The 22,895-nt window shown below is 47.1% G+C and overlaps 2 protein-coding genes across 4 annotated transcripts in view; one reads left to right on the top strand and one right to left on the bottom strand.

Moving 5' to 3' along the window:
* The window catches only part of taok1a (TAO kinase 1a), a 24,756-nt gene extending 8,537 nt beyond the window's left edge, over positions 1–16,219 (bottom strand). The window contains exons 1-15 of one of the 3 annotated variants that reach the window (XM_084467435.1): positions 16,116–16,219; positions 7,489–7,742; positions 6,831–6,902; positions 6,438–6,539; positions 6,274–6,319; positions 5,880–5,976; positions 5,649–5,762; positions 5,400–5,491; positions 5,139–5,232; positions 4,943–5,024; positions 4,630–4,797; positions 3,885–4,070; positions 3,212–3,340; positions 1,699–1,935; positions 1,418–1,546 (exon numbers count right to left, since the gene is read on the bottom strand). In XM_084467435.1, coding sequence (XP_084323561.1) covers positions 1,418–1,546; positions 1,699–1,935; positions 3,212–3,340; positions 3,885–4,070; positions 4,630–4,797; positions 4,943–5,024; positions 5,139–5,232; positions 5,400–5,491; positions 5,649–5,762; positions 5,880–5,976; positions 6,274–6,319; positions 6,438–6,539; positions 6,831–6,902; positions 7,489–7,620 — 1,680 coding nt within the window. In that variant the 5' untranslated portion in view covers positions 7,621–7,742; positions 16,116–16,219. Of the gene's footprint in view, positions 1–1,417; positions 1,547–1,698; positions 1,936–3,211; positions 3,341–3,884; positions 4,071–4,629; positions 4,798–4,942; positions 5,025–5,138; positions 5,233–5,399; positions 5,492–5,648; positions 5,763–5,879; positions 5,977–6,273; positions 6,320–6,437; positions 6,540–6,830; positions 6,903–7,488; positions 7,743–11,584; positions 11,742–11,806; positions 12,032–16,115 lie in introns of those variants that run through there. The other 2 variants (XM_084467433.1, XM_084467434.1) reach the window with 2 other exon arrangements.
* On the top strand, positions 12,540–22,895 carry tsr1 (TSR1 ribosome maturation factor). Its single transcript, XM_084467436.1, has 15 exons — positions 12,540–12,681; positions 13,621–13,724; positions 13,867–14,095; positions 14,575–14,709; positions 14,822–15,273; positions 15,616–15,760; positions 16,191–16,378; positions 17,325–17,539; positions 17,997–18,156; positions 19,021–19,131; positions 19,286–19,418; positions 19,913–20,029; positions 21,575–21,715; positions 22,264–22,338; positions 22,610–22,895. Exons 1-15 carry the CDS (start codon positions 12,555–12,557, stop codon positions 22,786–22,788), a joined length of 2,511 nt encoding a protein of 836 aa, XP_084323562.1. The 5' UTR covers positions 12,540–12,554; the 3' UTR covers positions 22,789–22,895.

The raw sequence follows: 22,895 nt of genomic DNA, 5'->3' as shown, positions 1-22,895 counted from the left end.
CATCGTATTTCATCGTACTGATTGTTGGTTTACTTTTACTTATTAATTTATGGTTGTTTCTTTTGGTCGTAGTTCCTTTTTCAGTTCGGCGTTACTTTTCCCAGGGACCGATTTGACAGCGATACTGCCTTCTCAGGCAGTATACTATTGCGCAAGCATGCAGGCACGCAGCCTGCGCAATAGTCCCTTCACAAGCTGTCATTCACCGTACGAGACAGACGCTGGTAGCGTGAAGCTGTCTCTGCATCTCAGACATCGCTTCCGCAGGCATTTTCCAAAGCCAGTCCTTACGACAAAAACAACCAGCAGTGGAACGTCTGCTAAATGCCCTAAATGTAAATGGAACGAGATAACAAACGCTGTCACTGTTTACCTGTGTAAGGACATGGTTCCCTTTCAAAATGTCGATAGAAAGGGCTTTAAAGAGATGGTCAAAACACTCAATCCCAGGTATGCGTTACCTGCCCGCACACACTTCAGCTAAATAGAGATGCCAAAACTATACGGCAAGGTCCGCGACCAAGTGGAGAAATACATCCATACTGGAAGTAACTTAAAAAAAAAGATTTGGCATTTTTTTCTATTGCAGTTTTGCTCAATAAATGTTCTTAAAATACTTCTGTACTATGTGAAATATTTCATTGTAATACAAAAATACAGTAATACCTGCCTAACCAGTATTTTACCCATTCAGAAGCATTTATATAGAAATTAGAATATAAAATTAACATACCGTGATATAATACCGTTACCATCTATGCCTCAAATCAAACTGTGATATAAATTTTAGTCCATACCGTACAGCCCTACACTGAAGATATGTATACATGGTTCATATATGGGATTTGTTAACCTATTCAAGGTTGTTCTCTCTATCTTAGGGTGCTGCTCAGATCTGTTCAGATTTTGTCATGTCCTTTCACTACATTCCCTGTTGCAGTTACAGTACTTACTTGACTTCCGTACAGATACAAAATATATAATGTAAGCCTGACAGGCAGTTGGTCATGTTTAATAAAAAGTACATTAATGTTACTGCTTTGGAGTCAATTCTTAATGTAAACATTAACATTTTTAATAATGCACCAGGTTATATCCAAGCAAAATTGGTATTGTAACTGAAATATCCCTAACCGAATCGATATTGAATCGGAGATTAAATCTAATCCGGACCTTGTGAATCGGAATCGAATCGATTCGGGAAATCAGTGGCAATACCCAGCCCTAAGCCAAATATAAATTTTCTTTTCTTTTTTAAAATATCACCCCAAATATAGATATTTTAATTACTGAAATAGGCACTCTAAACTTATTTCCCTGCTCCTCGGGGTGGCGCTCAACACATGAAACTTGAACGGAAGTTAACTAACCAAAGACGAGAGACGGTGGAGTGGAGAAGCAGCAGAGTACACGGTACCTCTTTCAGTTGCTCCTTCCGTAGTTTGTACTCCCTCTTCTGGGACTCCAGGAAGCTGTTGAGCTCTTTCTTCTGCTGGCTCTGGATGTGCTGCTGGAACTTCTTCTCGTCGTTGGTGAAGGTTTTCGCCTGACGGGGGGGGGGGGGAAGAGGGAAACACGTAGTTAGCCTCGTAGCAGAACATTGTAAGGTTCATCTTGTATTTAGCTTAGGCAGATAGTGATTATGGAATGTAAAAATCACTCTGGCTTAGGATATAGCCGGTAACCATAGTGACGCACGTCTTTGTCCAGGGAGCCGTGGTGCTTCTTCACCAGCTTCTCCATCTCCTGGGCGAAGCTGTTCCTCTGGTTCTCCAGCTCCTTGTCCAGCCGCAGCCGGTGCTCGTCCATCTCCGACTTGAGCTTGTTCTCCAGGGCCATCAGCTGCTTCTGGTGCTGCCGCCGCATGCGCTTGTAGCCGGACATCTGCTCCCGCAGCTCCGAGTCCTGCTCGTGCTCCTTCATCTGCCGCGTCACCTGGTGGACGGGAACGAACACACACACACACACACACACGGCTCAGAGAACATTACAACATGCTAACGTTTAGTGTTAGCACTCCTGGCGTTAGCATGTGTATTAAGAGAGCCTCTGTGAAAGCCAATGTCTGGTCTTCTGGAGAAATCTTTAAGTAGACAATGGCTGTAAAGGTACAACAAAGGAATACATTTTGTATATATCTTTGATAAGCCAATATGAAAGTTGCACTATGCAGTTTACATGACCGGTGGAATAAACTAGGGATGCTCCGATCGATCGGCCGCAGATCGTTATCGGCCGATATTGATCCTAAACAGGTTGATCGGTGTGCTCTCAAAGTGCAGATCAGAAAAGCCGATCGCAAATATATATATATATATATATATATATATATATATATATATATTTTTTTTACCGGAGACATTCTGCGCGTATATTATATGAGACTGTTTTGTTTCCCGCATTCCAGCGCGTGACGTAATTAACCTGCGACTGTTTATCCGCTCTCATGAATGAGGCTGGCACAGGCAGCATGAGTTCTCCGGTCTGGAATTTTTTCACAGTTTCCGAAAAAGATGTAAAACTCGCTGTTTGCAAGATATGCAACGCCGAAATACCAAGAGGTGGTCAACAACAACGACAATTTAATACAACTAACCTCATCCGACATTTGAGAACGCGCCACATAACAGAATACGGCGAGTATGAGGAACAAGCCCGGACAAAAAAAAAGACGGCCGCCGTCACTCAGCCCACTGTCAGTGAAACGTTTAGACGTCTGGAGCCTTACAGCAGGGACAGTAAAAGGTGGAGGGATATTACAACAAAGCTCATGGAATTTATTGGACTTGACGAGCAGCCTCTTTCTGTGGTGGAAGACACGGGGTTCCGCCGGTTGATATCATTCCTGGAGCCACGCTATGCCCCCCCTGGACGTAAATATATAAATTATTATTATTCTCCCATCTATTCTGTGATCGGTGATCGGTATCGGTATCGGCAGATATATGATTCCTGTGATCGGTGATCGGATCGGCCCCCAAAAATGCTGATCGGAGCATCCCTAGAATAAACCATTTATTGAATCTGAGGCTGATTGGGTTATTCGTGGTCTTGTACTGTAAATGAAATCTCTGATGGAGAAACCAGCAGAATTTAAAATAACTGCTTTAGGCAAAACAAGACATTGTTTTGACAAACAGACAAGCTAAAAGCCACCTAATCAGGAAGCCCTTTTCAAACTCCTCCTCCTCTGTCCAGCCCGGGGGTTTACCAGAGAAGCTGTGCGTATGGTGGCAAAGTGCTCGCGGTTGCGTTTTGGTCTTGGAGTGTGAGCAGGGGGGGACTGGGACTCTGGTTGACCCGGGTTGGACTCGGGGTCTTCATGGTTGGCCTCTTCCTCCTGGGGGGGGGGGGTCACACACAACAAACAGATAAGTTATTCATTAGCACATTGACAGACACAAGATAACACATGCTATTGACAGACTGTTATCTCTTATCTCGAGGGGCCAGACCACTCTAGTCGCGAGGGTGTTCCGGTACAAGGCGTCTTGGTTTAGAACCCTATCTCCACAGGTCCCTGTGTGGAAGGGTTACGGCCCAAGAAGCCAAAGGACCTAAACACATATCTGCTTCTTTGTGACATTCATTTAAGCTTCCCTTATGCTTTAAATAAAGCATCAGTCAGAAACGCAGCGCAATGCCTGAGTTCACTTAGACTCTGCACAGCCTCCCGGCTCCCTTTGGTTCTATGAACATCCTTACTGTACTGACAGCAATATATTGTTTCTTTTTCTTCTGACAAATGTACTTATTCTAAGTCGCTTTGGATAAAAGTGTCTGCTAAATGCCCTATGTAATGTAAATCTGCTAAAAGGACTTAGTACAGGAGTACATCTTGCGAGGAGACGGGTTCCTTCTGTAATTAAAGCGCCCACACTAACCGGTTTGAGGTGGATGACGGAGCTGTTTGATATGACCGTCTTGTCTCGCTCCATGTCCTCGGCGGCGTCTGTCAGGCTGTTGACGGAGCTGCTCTGAGAGCTGGCGCTGATGGACATGCTGGGGATGGACTGGTTGCTGCCCACGCTGTTGACCGTGCCCGTCCTCCCGGCACTGTTCTCCGGCTCCTGAGCCCAGAACACACTCGACAGTCAGAAACATCTTAGGGGCAAGATCGCTTTATAGGGATTGTTGTGGAGGTTTCAAAATGTATTATTACATTTTTTTGTGCTTTATGATAGAGTGAGATACACAGGAAGGTATGGGAGAGAGGGGAGGACGTGCAGCAAAGGACCACGGGCAGAAATCAAACCCGGGTCGCTGCAATCAGGACTGAGCCGAAATGGTACACGCTCTACCCGGTGAGCCACCTGGGCGCCCACCAAAATGTCTATTTCTTTGAAAAAAAAAACTATTTTGGAACAACAAAAGTTTCTTGGTTACTTTTCTTTTTCTTTGTCTTTTTCAGGCAAAATACAAGGTTGATGCAAAGAACATCACTTTAGTGAATAATACGACTTATCATAAGCTTATACCCTTTCCACACTATCCATTGCTGTACTACACATTATTATTATTATTACAACATAATCCTTATCAATCTGTATAAAAAGTGGCTGAAGGATTTGGAGGGGGAGGGGGAAGAGAAAGCCGAGAGCGGCAGAGAAGAGGACGGAGGCAACGAACCTCCTCGTCATCCTGAGCCTCCGCTGCAGGGCCGTTGTGGGCCTCCTGGAACAGGATCTTCTTCATCTTGCGGTACTGCAAGTTGTCCAACTCCCGCACCGCATCCTTGGTCCGCGAGATCAGGTCCAACACCACCGACTCCGGCCTCTCGCGTTGTACAAAGGCATGCTGAAGACAAAGAGGGGAATCACCAACGTTGAATCAAAATAATAAAGACAGAATTACAGTTAAGTCATTTTTTGTAATATTTGACTACCACAGGGTTTTGAATGCATCTCATCCACATGAATCTCTTTGACCCATGTCGTCTTACCTTCAACAGCTCTTCAGAGTTGGGTCTGTCCTGGGGCAGTTTCTGAAGGCAGGAATCTACAAAGTTCCGAAAATATTCCGTCCTGAATAGGAAGGAAACAAGTTAAGAGGAAGGGGAAAGAATTAACATGTTAATATTAACATATTGTATGTTATTTTGCATTATCAATCAGATAAATGCAGAGTATGTCACTCACCATTCACTTGACATCAGTGTGGGGCTCTCATTCTGTGCTATGTGGTATAAGGCACTCATCGCATTCATATTAAACAGTGGAGGTTTTCTCTCAGCTGCAAAAAAACACAACACACACATAAGTCATATACAAAGGCTCTGACTCAATCAGTGTATGCAAATGTCATTTTATAACCTCTACTTCTAGATTACCATTATGTAAACACGAAAAAAGTAGAGGATTCTGCATTTGAAGCACAGCATTCAGAATAACGACCCTTACCCAATTCAATGCAAGTGATCCCTAGTGACCAAATGTCGATCTTCCCATCATACTGGCCCTCATCCATAGCCAGGATCACTTCAGGGGCCATCCTGAGAAAGTGTCAACATGTTAGTCACATACTTTAGCTCCAAAAGGTACCCTGAGAACTATAGCAGCAGCATCGGGACATGTTATGCATATGCACATGTTATGGTCATGAGATATCATGCCAATATATAAGATATATTGGTATATCACGCAGCATACCAATATGGTGTTCCCACAAAGGAATTGGCGGGCGAGGCGATGGACGCAGAGCCAAAATCAGCCAGTTTCACTTGGCCTGGTTCTGTCAGCAAGACATTGCCTGCCTTAATGTCTCTGTGGGAGACAAAGGGAAGAGAAGGGGAGATTATAGCTTCCAGACACATGCAGCTGTCACACTGCTCAGTGTGGTTACCCGTTGTACCCCTCACACCGCGGGCGGACAAGGCTTACCGGTGAATCATGTTGTGGGAGTGAAGATAAGCCAGGCCTTGCAGAGCACCGTGCGTGATCGCAGCTATCTCCACTTCTTGGAGAGGCTTCTTGTGGACTGAATGGAGAAGGTTGGACAGTAAGTAGATGAAGCCCTTTGAGATGTGCCCTCTGTGATTTGAGACTGTTACTGTGATTTGAGAGCGTATCTATGATTTGAGACTGTATCTGTGATTTCAGACTGTAACTGTGATTTCAGGCTGTAACTGGGATTTCAGACTAACTGTGTTACTGGTCTATGCAACCAAAACATTAACCACAACTTAAGAAGGTTGATGTTCAATATGAACTATGAATGGGTATTACTGGGCTATTAAAGATATAAATATAAGGATCTACAAATGAGACACCATACCCTCCAAGAGGTCCGAAGCGGAGCCCAGGCAATACTCCATCACCAGCTGAAATCGGAGAAAGAACTCAAGAGTAAATTGGTTTTATTTCCCCACAAAAATATCACCTACATACACTCACTCAGTCAGTCACTAGCAGCACAAACGGAATGTTGTAAAGTCTCACCCAGGCTGTGTGCTCGCGTAGAAAACATCCTTTGTACTCAATGCTATTTGGATGTTGTATTCTCTGGAGGAATTTGACCTCCTTGATTATGTCTTGCCATTTCTGGGAAATTATATTAAAAAAGAAATGTTAAAATGTATCGTCAATGAATAATAGTCATCTCACAGAACTGGCACAATGATGCGCAAGGACAATAACAGTCATTATGTACTGCAGAATGACCGATACAACTTGGGAAAAACCCTTTTTATGTGCATTCGCCTAAAAGCAAGGAGTTAGACAAATAGTAATTATTCTGTCCATTTATTTAAAGCGTTTATTTGACAGATAGCAATATTGCCTTTTGTGCAATGACACAGAAGGACAGGCAAGAGAAAGCAGCTAACATTGTACCTCGATGGATTGCTTTCCACTATAGGACATCTTTTTGATGGCCACCACCTCATTTGTCCGAATGTCCCGTGCCTACATTTGACAAAGTAATAAAAGTAAGACATTAGAATGATTCATGGTGTTCCTGCACCAGGAACAGAACGTGAAAGTGCTTAGAGTCCGAATTCTGTTAGAATCCCAATGATTCTTCACTGAATCCATACTCCTGACTGCACAGACCTAGAAAACCTCCCCTATCCAGGGACACTTTGTTAACTCTAAAGTGTTGGCAGGATGCTGAAGAATGTGTAAATGTGAGTATTACTTATATACTTATGCACCCCTTTCAAACAGAGGCTTTAACTGCCGACAAATGTACTTAATGTAAGTCGCTTTGGATAAAAGCGTCTGCTAAATACCCTTAATCTAAATGTAAATGTTAGGATAGTGTTTAAAAAAACTTTTTGGAAGTTTTCAGTAGCTCTTAAGCTAAAGGGGGTTAAAAGATAAAACTCTGGCTTGAGTTAAAATCAATACTATCGATAGTTTGAATGTTAAAAAAGTTCTTCATTGCTGACCTCTTCTAATCGACCTCTATAGCACAACCCCATGTCCTAAACGGTACCCACAGAACTACCCCCATGTCCTCCAGTCACAGATCCCAGTCTCCAATACTCACAAAGTAAACGGCCCCAAAGCTGCCATGTCCGATCTCCCGCAGGTCCGAGAACAGCTTCTCGGGGTCCTCCTTGAAGAACAGCTCTGCGACCTCGGGGTCCTTCAGGTTCCCCGCGCGGCTGGCGTTGGGCATGTTGTTTGGGGTTGGGGGGGCTCAATGCCACCGCCGCCAGGAACGTTCTGGATCTGCGACAGTGACGTGACAGCCCCCACGATGGCTCATCTGCGGGTCAGTAGCCGCATGCGTGTCCAGACCTGGGGGGGGGGGGGGGGGGCAGAGAGTAGAGCAGGTTAAGGTACATAGAGCCGGTGCCTTTTCTGTACCGTGTTGAGAAGGCATTATGGACGTGGGTGGTTGATTGTGGCAGAGGACAGAATCTGGGAGCCTTCACACTCTTTTCAATGCCCCCACATGTGATGATGGAACGGTTTTGTTTTTTTGACAAACATTTGGCAAACTAAAATGGAAAGAAAAGTGAACCAGCTTTAGAGGGCGATGTCGATGAGGTCTTTAGATTGAGACGGCCGCGACGAGAGAGTGGAGTCCAATATGAAGACAAGTAGATGACTATCATATGAAGACCTAGAACGGGCTGGATGGAGACGCAAAGTGGACTCGGATGAAGTCAAGGGAGCTTGGACAGCAGCAGATCCTGATCCCTTCTGATGATGATGAGAGCTACACGAGATCAGTCTCCGGTTACCATGGTAACTCACTGCACTATCACAAACGAAGTGGCTTTGCTCCTGAAAAGTATATCTCCGTACGTATGTGTTGTATTGGGATGTTCGAGATTAGTCTACTAAACGACTATGTTGGTTAAACACCTCATAGGAAAGTATTCCTGCCAAGAAGTGATCGGGGACGCACACGCCACGCGGTATGTCCTTGTTAGAAATAAGCCTAACATACCGTTTCGAATGAGTCGTCGGAAGATCCCCTAGTTGGTTTGAGAACACATATTTGTGTGCAGCAGCAGACAAGTTCCTGCTCAAACAAAGGGAGCCACCGAACAAGCCACTGACTGATGGCGAAGTGACTGATGGCGAAGTGACAGAGGCAACGCGGTGAGGGGACAAAGCATTCCACTGACGGCACTACTCGTTTAACCTGTAAGGAGTTTGTAAACACACGCAGCAAAAACCTCCCTGTCGGAGAAAGAAGAATTTAAAAAAATCAAACGTCATGTGGAGTTGCCCAATGGTTTAATTGAAGGGGTAGGGATGCACCCTGTGGTCATAAACTTCAGGTATGGACCATCGCCAATGAGATCAGACTTTAGTTGGACAGTGTAGAGTTCCATGAGAAGTTTGTGTCTTTCCATAGAGTTGACAGAATAGGGTCGGCAACTTGGCATTTGATTTCCTCCCTTTATCAACATGAGGAAACATCTTAATTAGGGTAACACAATCTGTTTTGAGGCCAATACTGATTCAATTTTCTCATGTGTGATCAGCTGGATTAGCCCATTATAATATTTAGCCTAGGTTTGCAGCCATTAATTAGTTTGTGGAGATTAATTAACCAACTTGATACAGCGATGGACATGGGGGACGCCAAATATTTCAAATTTTTGCATACTGATGCAGTGTTGGCCTGTTACACAAGTATATGACCAGGTTGCACATAGGCCCTCACATTAAAGGCAGTCGGTCTTGTGGGTTATGATTTTACACAGTAACTCAAGTCTGCGATAACATATGGTGCCATTTTCAACCTCAGCGGATGTGACTGCTTATCTACGGTAGCATGTACTTTTCATAATTATGGATTGGTATTTATATAAGGAGTTTTTCACACATGGAAGCAAGTGTGAAACAAGTAGATGAATGTGTTATTGGGACAAATAAATGTAGCCAAATGACCATAACCATTATACAAAGGAAGCATACCGTTTCACATAGAGTGATGATAGCTATCCTATGCCAGAATTTCGAAACTAGAACGGAACTGTATTAACCCAACACACCAAGTCTTCGTGAAATCTGTGCCCATGAAAGGAAACGCTGTCAACGGCTAGTTAGTTATAAAATCTACTTTTCAGGAGAACCTCGTTTCGCCTCACATTGAGGAAACTATGGTGACATGTTGGTGCTGCAGCTGCAATTGTTTGGGGGTGCGTCCTGTGCGCAATACTGGTTGATTCACGTGAATGGCTCAAGCAATCTGCAGATTTAGAGCTGATCGGCCGATCACGTGTCTAGGGCGTTGATGATCACCGATGATGATCACCGATCAAACTGTGCATCACTAATCTTAAGTGCAAGTGTGTGGCCTGGTTTCAGAAACTTAATCGATAACTGCAAATGCATTGGTACACATCCATAATGTGGCAACGGCAGGGCGTATATCTAGTCATTGTAGAAACGACGAACCAAGAGTTTCCTAAGCAGCTCAGATGATCAGCTGCAAGCAGATACAGCGCTGACACCAGAGTCACAAGACTTCTCCCTCAGCCGGGAAGGAACACCACATCCACCCACCCCCACCCCTCATCCAAGCAGACCTCTTTTGTCCCACCAGACACTGGGCAGCTCGCTGGGATGCAGCGGCCCCGGCGTTGTGAACCAAAGCCTTATGGCCATGCGGTGACTGTACGCATCATTGTGCCTCACTACATTGTTGCTCATGAATGTGTCCCAGTGTCACCGTTTAATGACGGGCCTTTCAAACACACGAGCACGTGAGTGATGATAACTGATACCTTCGTGAAGTCCTATGGCGTGCCAGCCACTACACACGCAGACAAGAATGCAGTCAGACAGGACAAAGCTGGAGGGCTGCAATTCCCTATGTGCTTCTCTGTGTTCGCTCAGTGCGCTGCATTTTTCAGCACTTCCTGTTCACGGGCTGAGGGGAGGGGACAAGCGGCAATTAGGCAACTGAGTAATTGCCCCTCTTCACTGAGCAACAATCACACGTTTGGTTATGCTAATTCAATTGTACCCAAGATGAAAGAAAACATGTCATTTTTTGTGTTGCTATTTTTTTTTTTACAAAAATCATTCTGTGTACAATAGGCTACTACCGTTTATTCTAAATATAAACATCACAGTCATCACTGCTCATGTGAACTAGTTATCAGGAGTATCGATAAGCACACAATTAAACATCAACTTTCGTTTCCTTTTGCCAATCTTATCAGGAAATACCATGAGCGTCGATCGATGACACTGCACTTTATTGCTTCAGTAGAGAGCATGGATACGGTCTGGTGTCCATGGCATTAATGCTCCAGACATCGACGTTAATATCCTACTTTTAGTGGGAGTTACATCATAATCAAACATTAAAGTCAGCCAGACAGAGACACAAGCTTAATCGAAGAAACGGCCCGTCTCTGTACCAACTTGATTCCACTTTCTTGTCTTTTTAATCTTCCAGCTAGTAGCACATGTAGCTGGCCAACACCTTCCTGTACCCAATGCTCCATCACACCAGCCCTGGAGGAACAGACACCACTCCTTACGACAGCCCTGGAGGAACAGACAACCACTCCTTACGACGGCGACACGATCACAACTCCTGCGTAATTACGCACACCGTGAAGTGTACCAACGCCATAACAGACATGCCAAATGCGTGATAAAAACACACAAACACACTCACCAAATCTCACCAGAGGGCGATTGACAAACTACTTTCACAGGGGTGGGCCAGCTCCTCTCTACCAGCTAGAAAACTACAACAGCCCTGGAGGAACAGACACCACTCCTTACACCAGCGACACGATCACAACTCCTGCGTTATTACGCACACCGTGAAGTGTACTAACGCAATAAAAAACACACACAAATGCGTGATAAAAAAAAACACACAAACACAGCCACCAAATCTCAACCAGAGGACGATTGACGAACTACCTTCCCAGGGGTGGGCTAGCTACCAGCTAGGAGCTAAAAACTTCCCAGAAGTTAAGTGTTAAACACCAACAAGACAGGTTAAACCACCGAGTTAAACCATTCCTATACATTATCTCCACAAGTGTGGACGTAAACCACCACGTAGCAATGCACACATGGGTCTGTGGTCAACTAAAGTAAGACCTAAGCACTGCTCGCTAGCTCCCAGGCTAGCCCGATTAGCTCCCACTCACCCTCCTCTGACAGGCCGGGCTTCAGCGGGGAGCGTCGCGGCCCGGACTGCGTTCACACGGGGAAATAACACCTCCAAACCGACCACTGACACGGCACTGTGCTCGCGTTACATGGGCATGGGTGTGGACGTTGTCAATCGACGGCGGGACATGGATGTCCCGGTGAATATGAGGTTAAAATCCCCACCCTTGGACGAGTCTCGACTCCCACTCCCAGCTTACCAAGATGGCGGCCGGCCGCTCCGACGCCTCCTTCGGTGAAAACACGCTCGGGAGACGGCGAGGGAAGTTCAATAACACCGCCGAACTACCCGTCAAAGCACGACGACAGTGGGCCAGACGCTTTGTAAACGAAGGAAAGTGTCCCTTGCTGAGACCAGACTACTGACGTGGTCGATATTTCGCGTGTTTATGTTGCGGCTCTGATTTGATATCCGTCTTCCCTTAGTTGCGAGACATCGGACTACATTTCCGGTTCAGCCATCGGACTACATTTCAGGTTCGGCCTGTCGCAGTAAGGGTCCTCCCAAGATGCGGTCATGTGAAGGCTGTAATTATTAATCGCACCGTTTTTTTTTTTTACCACAAACCGTCACTCTCTTGGACACAGTGACGCATTGCCACGTCCCTAAATGCGTTGTTGTTTGAATGGAGTAGAGAAATAGTGATCGTGGTGTATGTGGTCTGGATTGACACGTGTTGAGGAGCGACCACTGCTAGATCCAGATTCCTACCAATGACTTATTTATACTCTCATCGTTTATTTTTACCTCATTTAATCTACTCTGGTTTGTTCGTATTGCAATGCGTTTATTCTTGAATTGACATTAAAGGTTATTTTCCCCAATAAAAACAAATTAAACGTTTTCTTGGTCATACGTGCTTTTACTCTGAAGGATCCCGTCGGAAGACCCGAGGACGCTGCGGTCCAACGCGGAAGTAGCGCCGGGGAAAATAGACTTGTCCTCACATGGTGAAAATGGCTGCGGGTGAGGAAAACCAGCAAGGCCACAGAGGTGGTGTTTATAAACAGAAAAACAAAGGGCACAAACATGGCAAGCATCGGACGAAGGGCGAGATTGAAAAGGATCATAAAGGTGAGCCATGCCAACGTTGATCGGGGGGTCTCCTGCTCCACCGTGACGGATGGTGGCGCAGTAGAGGGGCTTTAACATCACACGTGTTCACACTGCCAGTTCTCATGATCAAACAAATGCATTAGCCGCTTGACGATGGGATGTTGTACAAGCATTCACAGCGAGGAAAACTGCATGTCAGACCAAGCACGAAAATTCCTTTACAACCCATTACAAATGTATGGATATGACATTTAAAAGAACGGATGATGAATGTGGTATTGACGGCAATCTATCATTTTGTCTTGTCTTGGCAATATTTCTCCTGGCAAAATGTGTTTTTTTTTTGATTGGGATTCGTTACTGTTTATTTACAGTAAATAAACAGATGTCAAAGTTTGGAAACAAAATAACAACTTACTGCTTTCTCCAGTAGATGTTGCTGTTGTACATCGTTTCATAGACATACCAAGTGTAGTTTCCAGGCTGTCTGGCAGAGTGTTTAGGATTTACTTTTCTAAACGAGCACCACAAACTCAAAGATAGTGTTTTCTCAAGAGCAAGACAGGCCAGCAGCAGTGGGGACAAGTACATCAAATTGGAAAATATTTCCCCTTTAGTGGCCAATGTGTTTAGGATCTATCCTATTTACCTTAATTAATCACAATCACTTAGGCAGGGACAGGCTAGTGCAGCACTGCCCAATATACTATAAATACAACCAAAGTATTAACCTTGACTCACATCCGAGCGTAATGTTAGTGGTTCACCTCCCTGGCACTGACTTAAAGGTGACATATCATACCACAAGATGTGAGTGTGATTAGCAGTTACAAGCCGTTTTGAAAATCTGCCCCTTCTGACATCACAAGTGGGCGTGTCCACCTAGATGCATCACACTCACACCTGGTGGTATAACATGTCACCTTTAACCTTCTGCTCTGATTGTTCACCTCCCAGGCCGAGTATCAGTGACAGCGCTCACCAAGAAGCAGCGGAGAGAGCAGAAGAGGATGGACCGGAGACATCAGGCCAACCAGCTCCGCAAGAACAAGAAGGACATGGTAGGAACAACGTGGCTGAATCCCTTTTAAAGAATTTCTCCTACGGGGGATTAATAAAGTTGTATCGTTTTAGAGGAGAACAGTCCTGAGCCGCATGTGCTGACAACAAACTGATTGGTGTGTCGTCGTGTCTCCCCATTAGGTCCTCACCGAGAAGCGGCGTTTAGGCAGCAAGGACGGCCCTCCGCATCTGGTCGTCGTGGTGACGCTCCACGCGGGGGTCGACGCGGCGGCCGTGGCCAAGCTGCTCTGTAGCGAGGGGGCGGGCGGCCTCGTGAGGCAGGAGCAGTGCGTCAGCGGCGTGGCGGAGAGCTTCGGCCTGATCCTGCCCCGCTTCAAACAGAGGTTCACCCTGGTGCGCCCCGACACAGGTGGGTTCACGTCCTCAGTGGTTACCGGCGCGGGGTCCCAACGCGTGCTACCACGCATGCCTGTCGGCGGTCAATGCAGGACGAGAGCGGGCCATGTAGTCAAGATAACAGTAAAACCAAGACTGGGGATTACTCTGAAACGGGTCTACACTGCTTTATTCCCGTGAGATTTGTTGGTATTCATGGTTAATTTTTATAACATATGGAGAGAAATCAAATATGTCATTACTACTCAACCCACTTATGCTTTTTGTTGTTGTTTTTTGCTGTTTTATCCGGCATATTAATACCCTGTAATGTACTGAATGTTTTCCAGCATATTTATCTTGTATATTTGTATCTAACGTTTTCTACCCATAAGAATGTCAGTGCCCATTCTGACTCTAACCCGTGCATCTGACCATAAAAGACTTAATTTGGTGTACGTGACTTGTATTTGACTAAGTGACAAAGGCCTAACTCTAAGTGTCATGTTCCAGCTGACCTGTACTCGCTCCTGGACTTGGCAAAGATGGCAGACAGCCTGGTGTTTGTGCTGGATCCTACTGAGGGATGGGACAGCTATGGAGATTACTGCCTGTCCTGTCTCTTTGCTCAGGGTCTGCCCAGCCACGGTAAGAACCAACCCTAACCCCATCCCCTCCCTTCCAACACAAAGCACTGTTATACTGTAAACCTCACGTCATGTCTGGTTGTTCATCGGTATACCTCTCCCTGCTGCTGTAGTTCTGGTGGGCCAAGGTGCACCAGACCTGTACGGTAAGAGGCGAGTGGAGGCCAAACGGGCGCTGTCAAAGATCCTGGAGTTCCGCTTCCCCGACTCCCGCCTCTTCCCCCTGGACTCTGAGCAGGACGCTCTGCTGATCCTCAGGCACCTGAGTGCCCAGAGACAGAGGAAGCTGGGCTTCCGCTCCCGACGGCCCCACCTGGTGGCCCAGAGCGTCTCCTACACCCCCAACAGCTCCGCCCCGGGCAGCGCCCCGGCCACCGGCCTGGGGACCCTGCGTGTGTCGGGGTACGTGCGCGGCTGCCCGCTGCAGGTGGACAGACTGGTGCACCTCAGCGGCTACGGAGACTTCCAGCTCAGTCAGGTCGACGCGCCAGCGGACCCCCTGCCTCTCATCTTCCCCACGACCAGAACGGCCAAACCCGGGAAGGAAGGGGAAGTGGACATGCAGGTGGGTGGAGTCATTATTTAAAATAATCATAGACACATCAACACATCACATGTTACAACATATCATCGGCCAATTGATATGCGGTTGGTCAAGCCAATTGCCAATTTCTCTGAAGTACAAAAATAGAACAGAACAAAAACAAGAGCTCTGTGTCGATTGGCCGAATGTAACCGATGACTAAGACTCATTTAATAATTTATATTTAGGATGCCAGATTTATTGAGTCACTCTATCATGTGATCGTAGCCAGATAAAAGCTTAGGTAAGCTCTCCTCGCTCACTAGAAATAGTTGAATCTTCAGGACTCATGTCCAATGCTTGCGGCCCTTCTGTGTGCTGCAGGATGCGCCGGCGGACCAGGCCCCCGTGCGGATCCTCATGAAGGCCGACCCGGCCCGCAGGGAGAGCCTGCAGGCCGAGGCCGAGGTGGACCCCATGGACGGGGAGCAGACCTGGCCCACCGAAACGGAGCTGCTCGAGGCCGAAGGTAGACAGAAGAAGAATAATAATAACAATCCTAATAATGGCGGCATGTGGCTCAGGAGGTAGAGCGGGTTGGCTGGTAACCGGAAGGTTGTTAGTTTGATCCCTGGCTCCTCCTAGCCGAGTGTCAAGGTGTCGTGGAGCAAGGCACCTCAACCTAACTGCCCCCGACGAGATGGTGGTTGCCCTGCATCGTCGATGTGTGCATGAATGGCTGAATGTTAGGCAGTATGGAAAAGCACTTTGAGTGGCCACTGATTACAAAAGCGCTGCATGAATGCAGTCCACTTAGCATTTATGTGGGATTCTCCGTCATTCATGAACACACGGTAGTGGTTTAATTTGTGATTCACACGTACCTTTGAAGAATGGCTGTCTCAGTGGTGGGCCCTCAGTCCTGCAGGCGTGTTGAAGGTACATTCTCTGTTCTTCAGAGGCCAGGAAGGTCAAGAAACTGATGAAAGTTCCCAAGGGGACATCAGACTACCAGGCCAGCTGGATCGCCGAGGAGGTTGATGGGGACGCAGAGAGCTGTGAAGATGACGATGACGAAGACGACGATGACGATGATGGGATGATGGATGAAGACATGGAAGAAGACGATGAGGACGTCGACTCCCAGGTTAGAGGCTCATAAACTATGTGTAGACTAGAAACGGGCAACGCTGGGGTGTGTTTGCATCCCCGTGTGCGCGCTACCATGGCAACAGTGCGACACCAGACCCAGTATGACCCTAAGCGTTCCTGGCCCGCGCCAGAAGGCGGGGCAGGCGGGATCCTGGATAGTGGCGAGGGGGAACAGTGCATACGTGACCATCGCCCGGTGCACTGGTTCATCTGAGAGGCGCTGTTTGTTTTCCCGGTGGCCGTCTTTGGCGCGCAGTGCCAGGCTCGCCAGCGGCAACAATAGTGTTTGGAGCCGCGGTCCCCAGAGAAGCCTCCCGTCTTCCTCTCTCTGTGAACACCACTTCCTGTCTGGACGTTGGGGGAGGAGGCAGACATTTATTTATTTCCACCTCTGCTCAGAGGAAAGAGTGGGTGGCTGGGGGAGAAAATTCCTCATTCATGTTTGGGGGGCTTCATTACATTTTGGGATTATTATGGGCAACGGGTTTGATGTCGCAAGCGCCGCAGCTGGTTGGGGAACAATAGGAGAAAGGGTACTTCAAAAGACGGCTGTCTGTTATTGCATCCTTGTTCCTCAGGTTGTAATTAGACCTCCCGCGGGGAAAAGAAGCTCGATCACACCACTTTTACTGCAGGAAGTTCAGGCTCCATGTGTTGTTCCAATACATCCAAGGGATATGAGGTTAACACATTGTGGATGGTGTTCAAATCCCCGCCATCCCCGGTCTACTACATCCTAACTCTCTAACCCAGATGAGATCACTATTCATCCCGCAACAGTCATGTTCACCGCCTCTCTATTTATAGTATAACATTTCAGAATCTGTGCCTCAGGCCAGCAGTAAAAAAAAAACAAGCATTGTGGTCATCAGAAGTTCATGGATCTTTTAAACAATCACAGCCAATAGATCAGCCCTAAACCATCTGTTGTCTCCACACAGTGCGCAGACTCACAGACGGCCGGCTCACTGTGTGGCTCCGACGAAGAACAGGAGGAGCTGAGCCCGACGGAACCCACCGGGGCCGACCAGCGCTATGACGACCACATCGACGAGGAGGAGGAAGGGGAGGGGCTTAAGCGGTACCGCGAGGCCCGCGCCCACGAGCTGTTCCCCGACGAGGTGGACACGCCCCTCAACATGCCCGCTAAGAACAGGTATTGTGGCGTGGAGCTGCTCTTTTACCGCACTACCGGTATGGTGCAGAATAGTACAGTAGGGTCTAGGGTCAAACCCCCTTAATGTACACACTTATTGTATGGTCTACGTCCTTGCACTTAAAAGTACTACTCAGCGTTGTGTAGCTATCTAGCTATCTTTGTTGTATACGGGGAATGGGTTAACCTAACGATAGTTAGTGCTTGGCATTTGGTTCTATGAACATCCTTACTGTACCGAAAGCGATATATCGCTTCTCTTTTTTCTGACAAATGTACTTATTGTAAGTCACTTTGGATAAAAACGTCTGCTAAATGCCCTTAATGTTAATGTGAACCCCAGTGTCGAAAGCTTTTTTTAAGCCTTCATGTCCCTGCAGCGTAGAAAGCATTTTCTACCTTGTCCACAAAATGCAGCAATTAACAATTTTTTGCCGGACGTGGCGAATCCCTGAAGGTTCCAGCGGTACCGGGGTCTGAAGAGCTTCCGGTCCACGCCCTGGGACCCCATGGAGAACCTGCCGCCCGACTACTCGCGGATCTTCCAGTTCCAGAGCTTTGACCGCACCCGCCGCCGCATCCTAGCCGAGGCTGCGCGCGAGGAAGAGGGAGCCATGGTAACTATTGTGTTCGGTGTATAATTAAGCAATAGATCACGACAGGCTGTGGTATGTGCTCATTATGCCACAGTTAAGGGGCGTTGCGCGTCGGGACGGCGACCCCCTTAACTGTGGAGACCCCCTTTACTTTATAAAATGGTTACGTAGGTATGGCGAAATGAAAGTCATAGACACCCTCAATTTAGAAAAAGCGAGAAAGTCGGAAAAGCATTTTTTTTTTTACGAATACAAAAAAGTAGTCCCTCCTGGCTGCCTGCAAAGTGTACGGCGGTTGCTATGCGACACACTGTAGCGTCCTTCAGAGAGAAGGCTAGGCTAGAGATGGTAGCTTGGTTCGCCGGCAATTTAGCCTACTATCGAGTTCACTCACCGTGTGCCTATTGCTTTACAGCATTTCCACCCTCTCCAGCAATCAACATATTTTTAGGCTTCAGTGAACTATGCTATTGCTTTTATATATAAATAAACAACAGTTCAAGTTAGGCGCGGAGTGATACTGAACTCTGTAAACTGAACGGGCGTCATAGCTGTGTGTATACGCTCAATATACAACAGTTGGGAACCAATCAGATCGCTTGATTTAAGCCACCCGTTTTATAATATAAGGATAACTTGTTAGTAACGGAGTGACACAAGTCGAGACGTTGCTATCCATTTCAACTCTGATTCAGTAGCACCAGAACAATGTTACAAGTTATGCTGTAGAGTGCCCCCTAAGGCACGGGAATAACAATGCACACTGTTGACTATCCATTGCATACATAACAGTAACCACCACAGCTGGTGTATATATACGTCCATATTGGTAGCGTTGTGCTCCTGTGCCTCTCATCTCAACCCTGACTGTGCGCTGTCCCGTAGGTGGGCTGGTACGTGACCCTTCACATCATCGATGTCCCCGCCTCGGTTCTGGAGGGGGTCCAGGCAGGACGTCCCCTCGTGGTGGTGTCCCTCCTGCCACATGAGCAGAAGGTACGCGCTTTTACTTCGAAGCCGGGTCATTGCAGTCCTATGCTAAAGTCTTAATGCTGTTGATCCCGTTATTTGCATGTGAACTCTCTCTGCCAGCTCGACTCTTTAACCTCATCAGCGGATGTCGTCTCTCCTCCTTCTCGTGTTCCAACAGATGTCGGTGATGCACCTGCTGGTGAGGAGACAGCCCAACAACAAGGACACCATCAAGGCCAAGGAGGAGCTGGTGTTCCAGTGTGGCTTCAGACGCTTCAGGGCCTCGCCAATCTTCTCACAGCACACCACGGGTAACAGCCGAGAAAGACAGACAGACAGACAGGCAGACAGACAGACACACAGACACACTTGATCAAAGCACACCACGGATAACAGCCAAGAAAGAGAGACAGAGACACACAGACAGACAGACACACTTGATCAAAGCACACCACGAGAAAGAGAGACAGACAGCCGACGGACACACAGAAACACTCTTGATTAAAGCACACTACGGGTAAAAGCCTAGATAGACACAGACAGACGGACGGACACACAGACACACTTGATCACAGCACACCACGGGTTACAGCCTAGAGAGACAGACAGACAGACAGACACACTTGATCACAGCACACCACGGGTTACAGCCTAGAGAGAGAGACAGACAGAAACAGACACTTTTATTTTAAATAGATATCAAAAGGAATAATGCCAACATTAATGCCAAATGTTTGGCACCTGATATTCGTCGCCGGAATCTTCTGCTGCAGTTGTGTTCTGACGTCCTGTGCTTTCCTTTCAGCGGACAAGCATAAGATGGAGCGTTTCCTCCGCCAGGACGCCCCCACCGTGGTCACAGTCTACGCCCCCATCACCTTCCCCCCTGCCGGGACGCTGATCTTCAAACAGAGAGACGACGGTAAGATGACATACAGCTGCACATCTTATAGGCATGGTCACTTATCGAGTGGTTAGTTGTAACACACCGAAGGAACGCAAACTCAGTGATGGATCAACTGCAGAAACCCATCATCAGGCTGCAACACGGGATCAACCATCCCTAATTTATTTGACTGACTATCTGGTTTGAGTGTCGAGGTGTCCCTGAGCGAGAAACCCTCCCCCTAACTTCTCCCGACGAGCTGGCTGTCGCCTTGCGTGGTTGAAACCACATTCACACACCGTCGGTGTGTGAATGTGTGCGTGAATGTTAGCCTGGTTCCGCCCGCCTCTGTACTTCCGCTCAATTTTCATTTCACTTCAGTACTTCGGTCTGGGAGTGCTGTATGTTCGACCGATTTCTTTTCCCTCAAGTTTGTCCCTCCAATCAGCGAACAGGAGGCGCGGCCTGAGAACAGTGACGTAGGCCTACAGGTCATGCGTGAGTTTCAGTTGTAGGCTGTGTCCCAATTCAGGGGCTGCGTCCTTCGAAGGATGCAGCCTTCATAGACCGCGAAGGCCGAACGAGCGGTGTGGAATGGGACGGTCTAGCCTACGGAGCATTTCCGGATTGCGTAACCAGCCGTTAACGTCCTTTACCTTGCGTGACCACGCGCCGCTCCTGTCTCCTAGCAACCCTGACAGCTGCGGTTCAAACCGGACAGCGGAGGAGAAATATGGAGCCAGAAATCATAATTGTATTGGTTATGTTTTATCTTTTATTGGAGGAGTGGGAGAAGATTCACCTCCAGGTGAAGAGGAAGAGAGGACGTTGGCTTAACGTTAATTAGTTTAACGTTATATGTCTAGCGTTAATGTCATTGAACTTTGACAATAAAGTTACATATTTAAAATGGTCCCAACCTTACTTTTATATTAAAAAAATGTTTTTACATAGTTTTGTCATTAAATATGTATTCGCTGCAGCTGCTGCTTCCGCTCTCTCTGCGCCATTTCTGAAAAAATATCCAACGCGCAATGAATGTTGGGATACGTTGGGCCGTGAAGGATCTATCCGATGCGTCCTTCAAATCCGGGAAAGAAGGCTGCATATTTCGGCCGCATTCGAAGGACCCTTCGAAATGGGACAGCACTTGACGCGCCGCTGTGACGTATGCGGTCTTCAAATGCGTCCTTCGAAGGATGCAACCCCTGAATTGGGACACGGCCATAGTCAAACGAATACCAGGAAGCAGCAGGAAGAAATACGTCACGACCAAACGTTAGCGATTGGTTAAGGCAGATCCGGAGTGGCACTGGGCAGAGCCAATAGGTTTTAAACTTCAACAGCACCCGCCTTCAAGTGAGCAATCGTTTGTCTCTATAGCAGTTCTAGACAATCGTTATGAATGAAATGAGTATGAAGGTCTAGTTAGGACTAGGCTAGGTGAATGTTAGGCAATAATGTAAAGTGCTTTGAGTGGCCACTGGTTAGAAAAGCACTGTATAAATGCAGTCCATTTACCATTTTATTGAGACTGAGTGTGTGTGTGTGTGTGTTTGTGTGTGTCCTCCACCCATGCAGGCATGCAGGACCTGGTGGCTACAGGCAGCCTGCTGAGCTGCGACCCCCAGCGGGTGGTGCTGAAGAGGCTGGTCCTGAGCGGACACCCCTTCAAGATCAACAAGCACTCGGCGGTGGTCCGCTACATGTTCTTCAACAGAGGTGAGTGCGCTCAGCCCATCTAGAACGGCGCCGTTTGTTTTAGTGCAGAAAAAGGCCCTTGTGAGGTAGAGAAGAGCCTTTGTTTGGTACAGAGGGGCTGAATTGATTTTGTTAATAGTTTCAGACGATTCACAACCCTCATGGTTTGTAAAAGCATCCATTTCACACGGAAGAGGATTAGGGCCACATGTGATTTATTATTCTTTTTTTTTAATTCTGAGATTAAAGTCAGAATTCTGATTACAATCTCAGAATTCTGATTTTAATTTCAGAATTCTGACTTTAATCTGACTTTAATGTCAGAACTCCAAAAAAAGAATCACATGTGGCTCTAATCCTCTTCCGTAGTTTCAGCCCAGGTGTATTTCTTTGATATTTGAGCAATTCTTCAATAAAATAATATAGAAACCCAAAGAGGAGCATTATGTCCGCTGTATCGATACCAGATTGTACATTAAAAACATAATGTATAGGTCTCGTAAAAAAAAAAGAGTACATCTGATATCCTCTGCTCTCGCTCTCTCTCTCGCTCTCTCTCTCTCTCTCAGAGGACATCCTGTGGTTCAAGCCGGTGGAGCTGAGAACCAAGTGGGGCCGGCGCGGTCACATCAAGATGGCCCTAGGTGAGCGGGAACCACTTAACCCTTCCCTAACGTCCCTTCAATGCCAGCCTTTTTCTTGAAAGCCCTCACTAGCTAGAGTGTCGAGGTGTCCCTGAGCGAGATGCCTCACCCTGACTGTTCCTGACGAGCTGGCTGTCGCCCGGCGTGGCTGACACCGCCGTCGGTTTGTGAATGGGTGAATGTTAGGCAATATTGTTAAGTGCTTTGAGTGACCACTGGTAAGAAAGGCGCTGTATACCATTTACTGACCTCTCCCCTCCCCTCGCTGAAGGAACCCACGGCCACATGAAGTGCCAGTTTGACAGCCAACTGCGCTCCCAAGACACGGTGTTGATGAATCTGTTCAAGAGGGCGTACCCACGCTGGACGTACGATCCGTACGCACCCATACCCTTACCCTGGGTGAAGAGGGAGGTCCCAGAGGAGATGGAGGACGCTGACATGGACTAGCACCTGTTGTTGTTATTATAATTACTGTGTGTGTTTGTGTAGCAACTTTTATTTTGACTAATCTTGCACAGGTTTCTAAGAAACAGTGGCACCAATGAAATAAATAA

This window comes from Micromesistius poutassou (assembly GCF_964030765.1).
Source record: "Micromesistius poutassou genome assembly, chromosome: 4".
Classification (NCBI taxonomy): domain Eukaryota; kingdom Metazoa; phylum Chordata; class Actinopteri; order Gadiformes; family Gadidae; genus Micromesistius; species Micromesistius poutassou.
This window is presented reverse-complemented; position numbering and strand designations above follow the sequence as displayed.

Coding starts and splice junctions, on each gene's coding strand:
- tsr1 (XM_084467436.1), top strand. CDS start 12,555: ATGGTGAAAATGGCTGCGGGTGAGGAAAACCAGCAAGGCCACAGAGGT. Junction 15,274..15,615: donor AAGGGGAAGTGGACATGCAG/GTGGGTGGAGTC, acceptor TGTGTGCTGCAG/GATGCGCCGGCGGACCAGGC. Junction 19,419..19,912: donor CTTCTCACAGCACACCACGG/GTAACAGCCGAG, acceptor CTTTCCTTTCAG/CGGACAAGCATAAGATGGAG.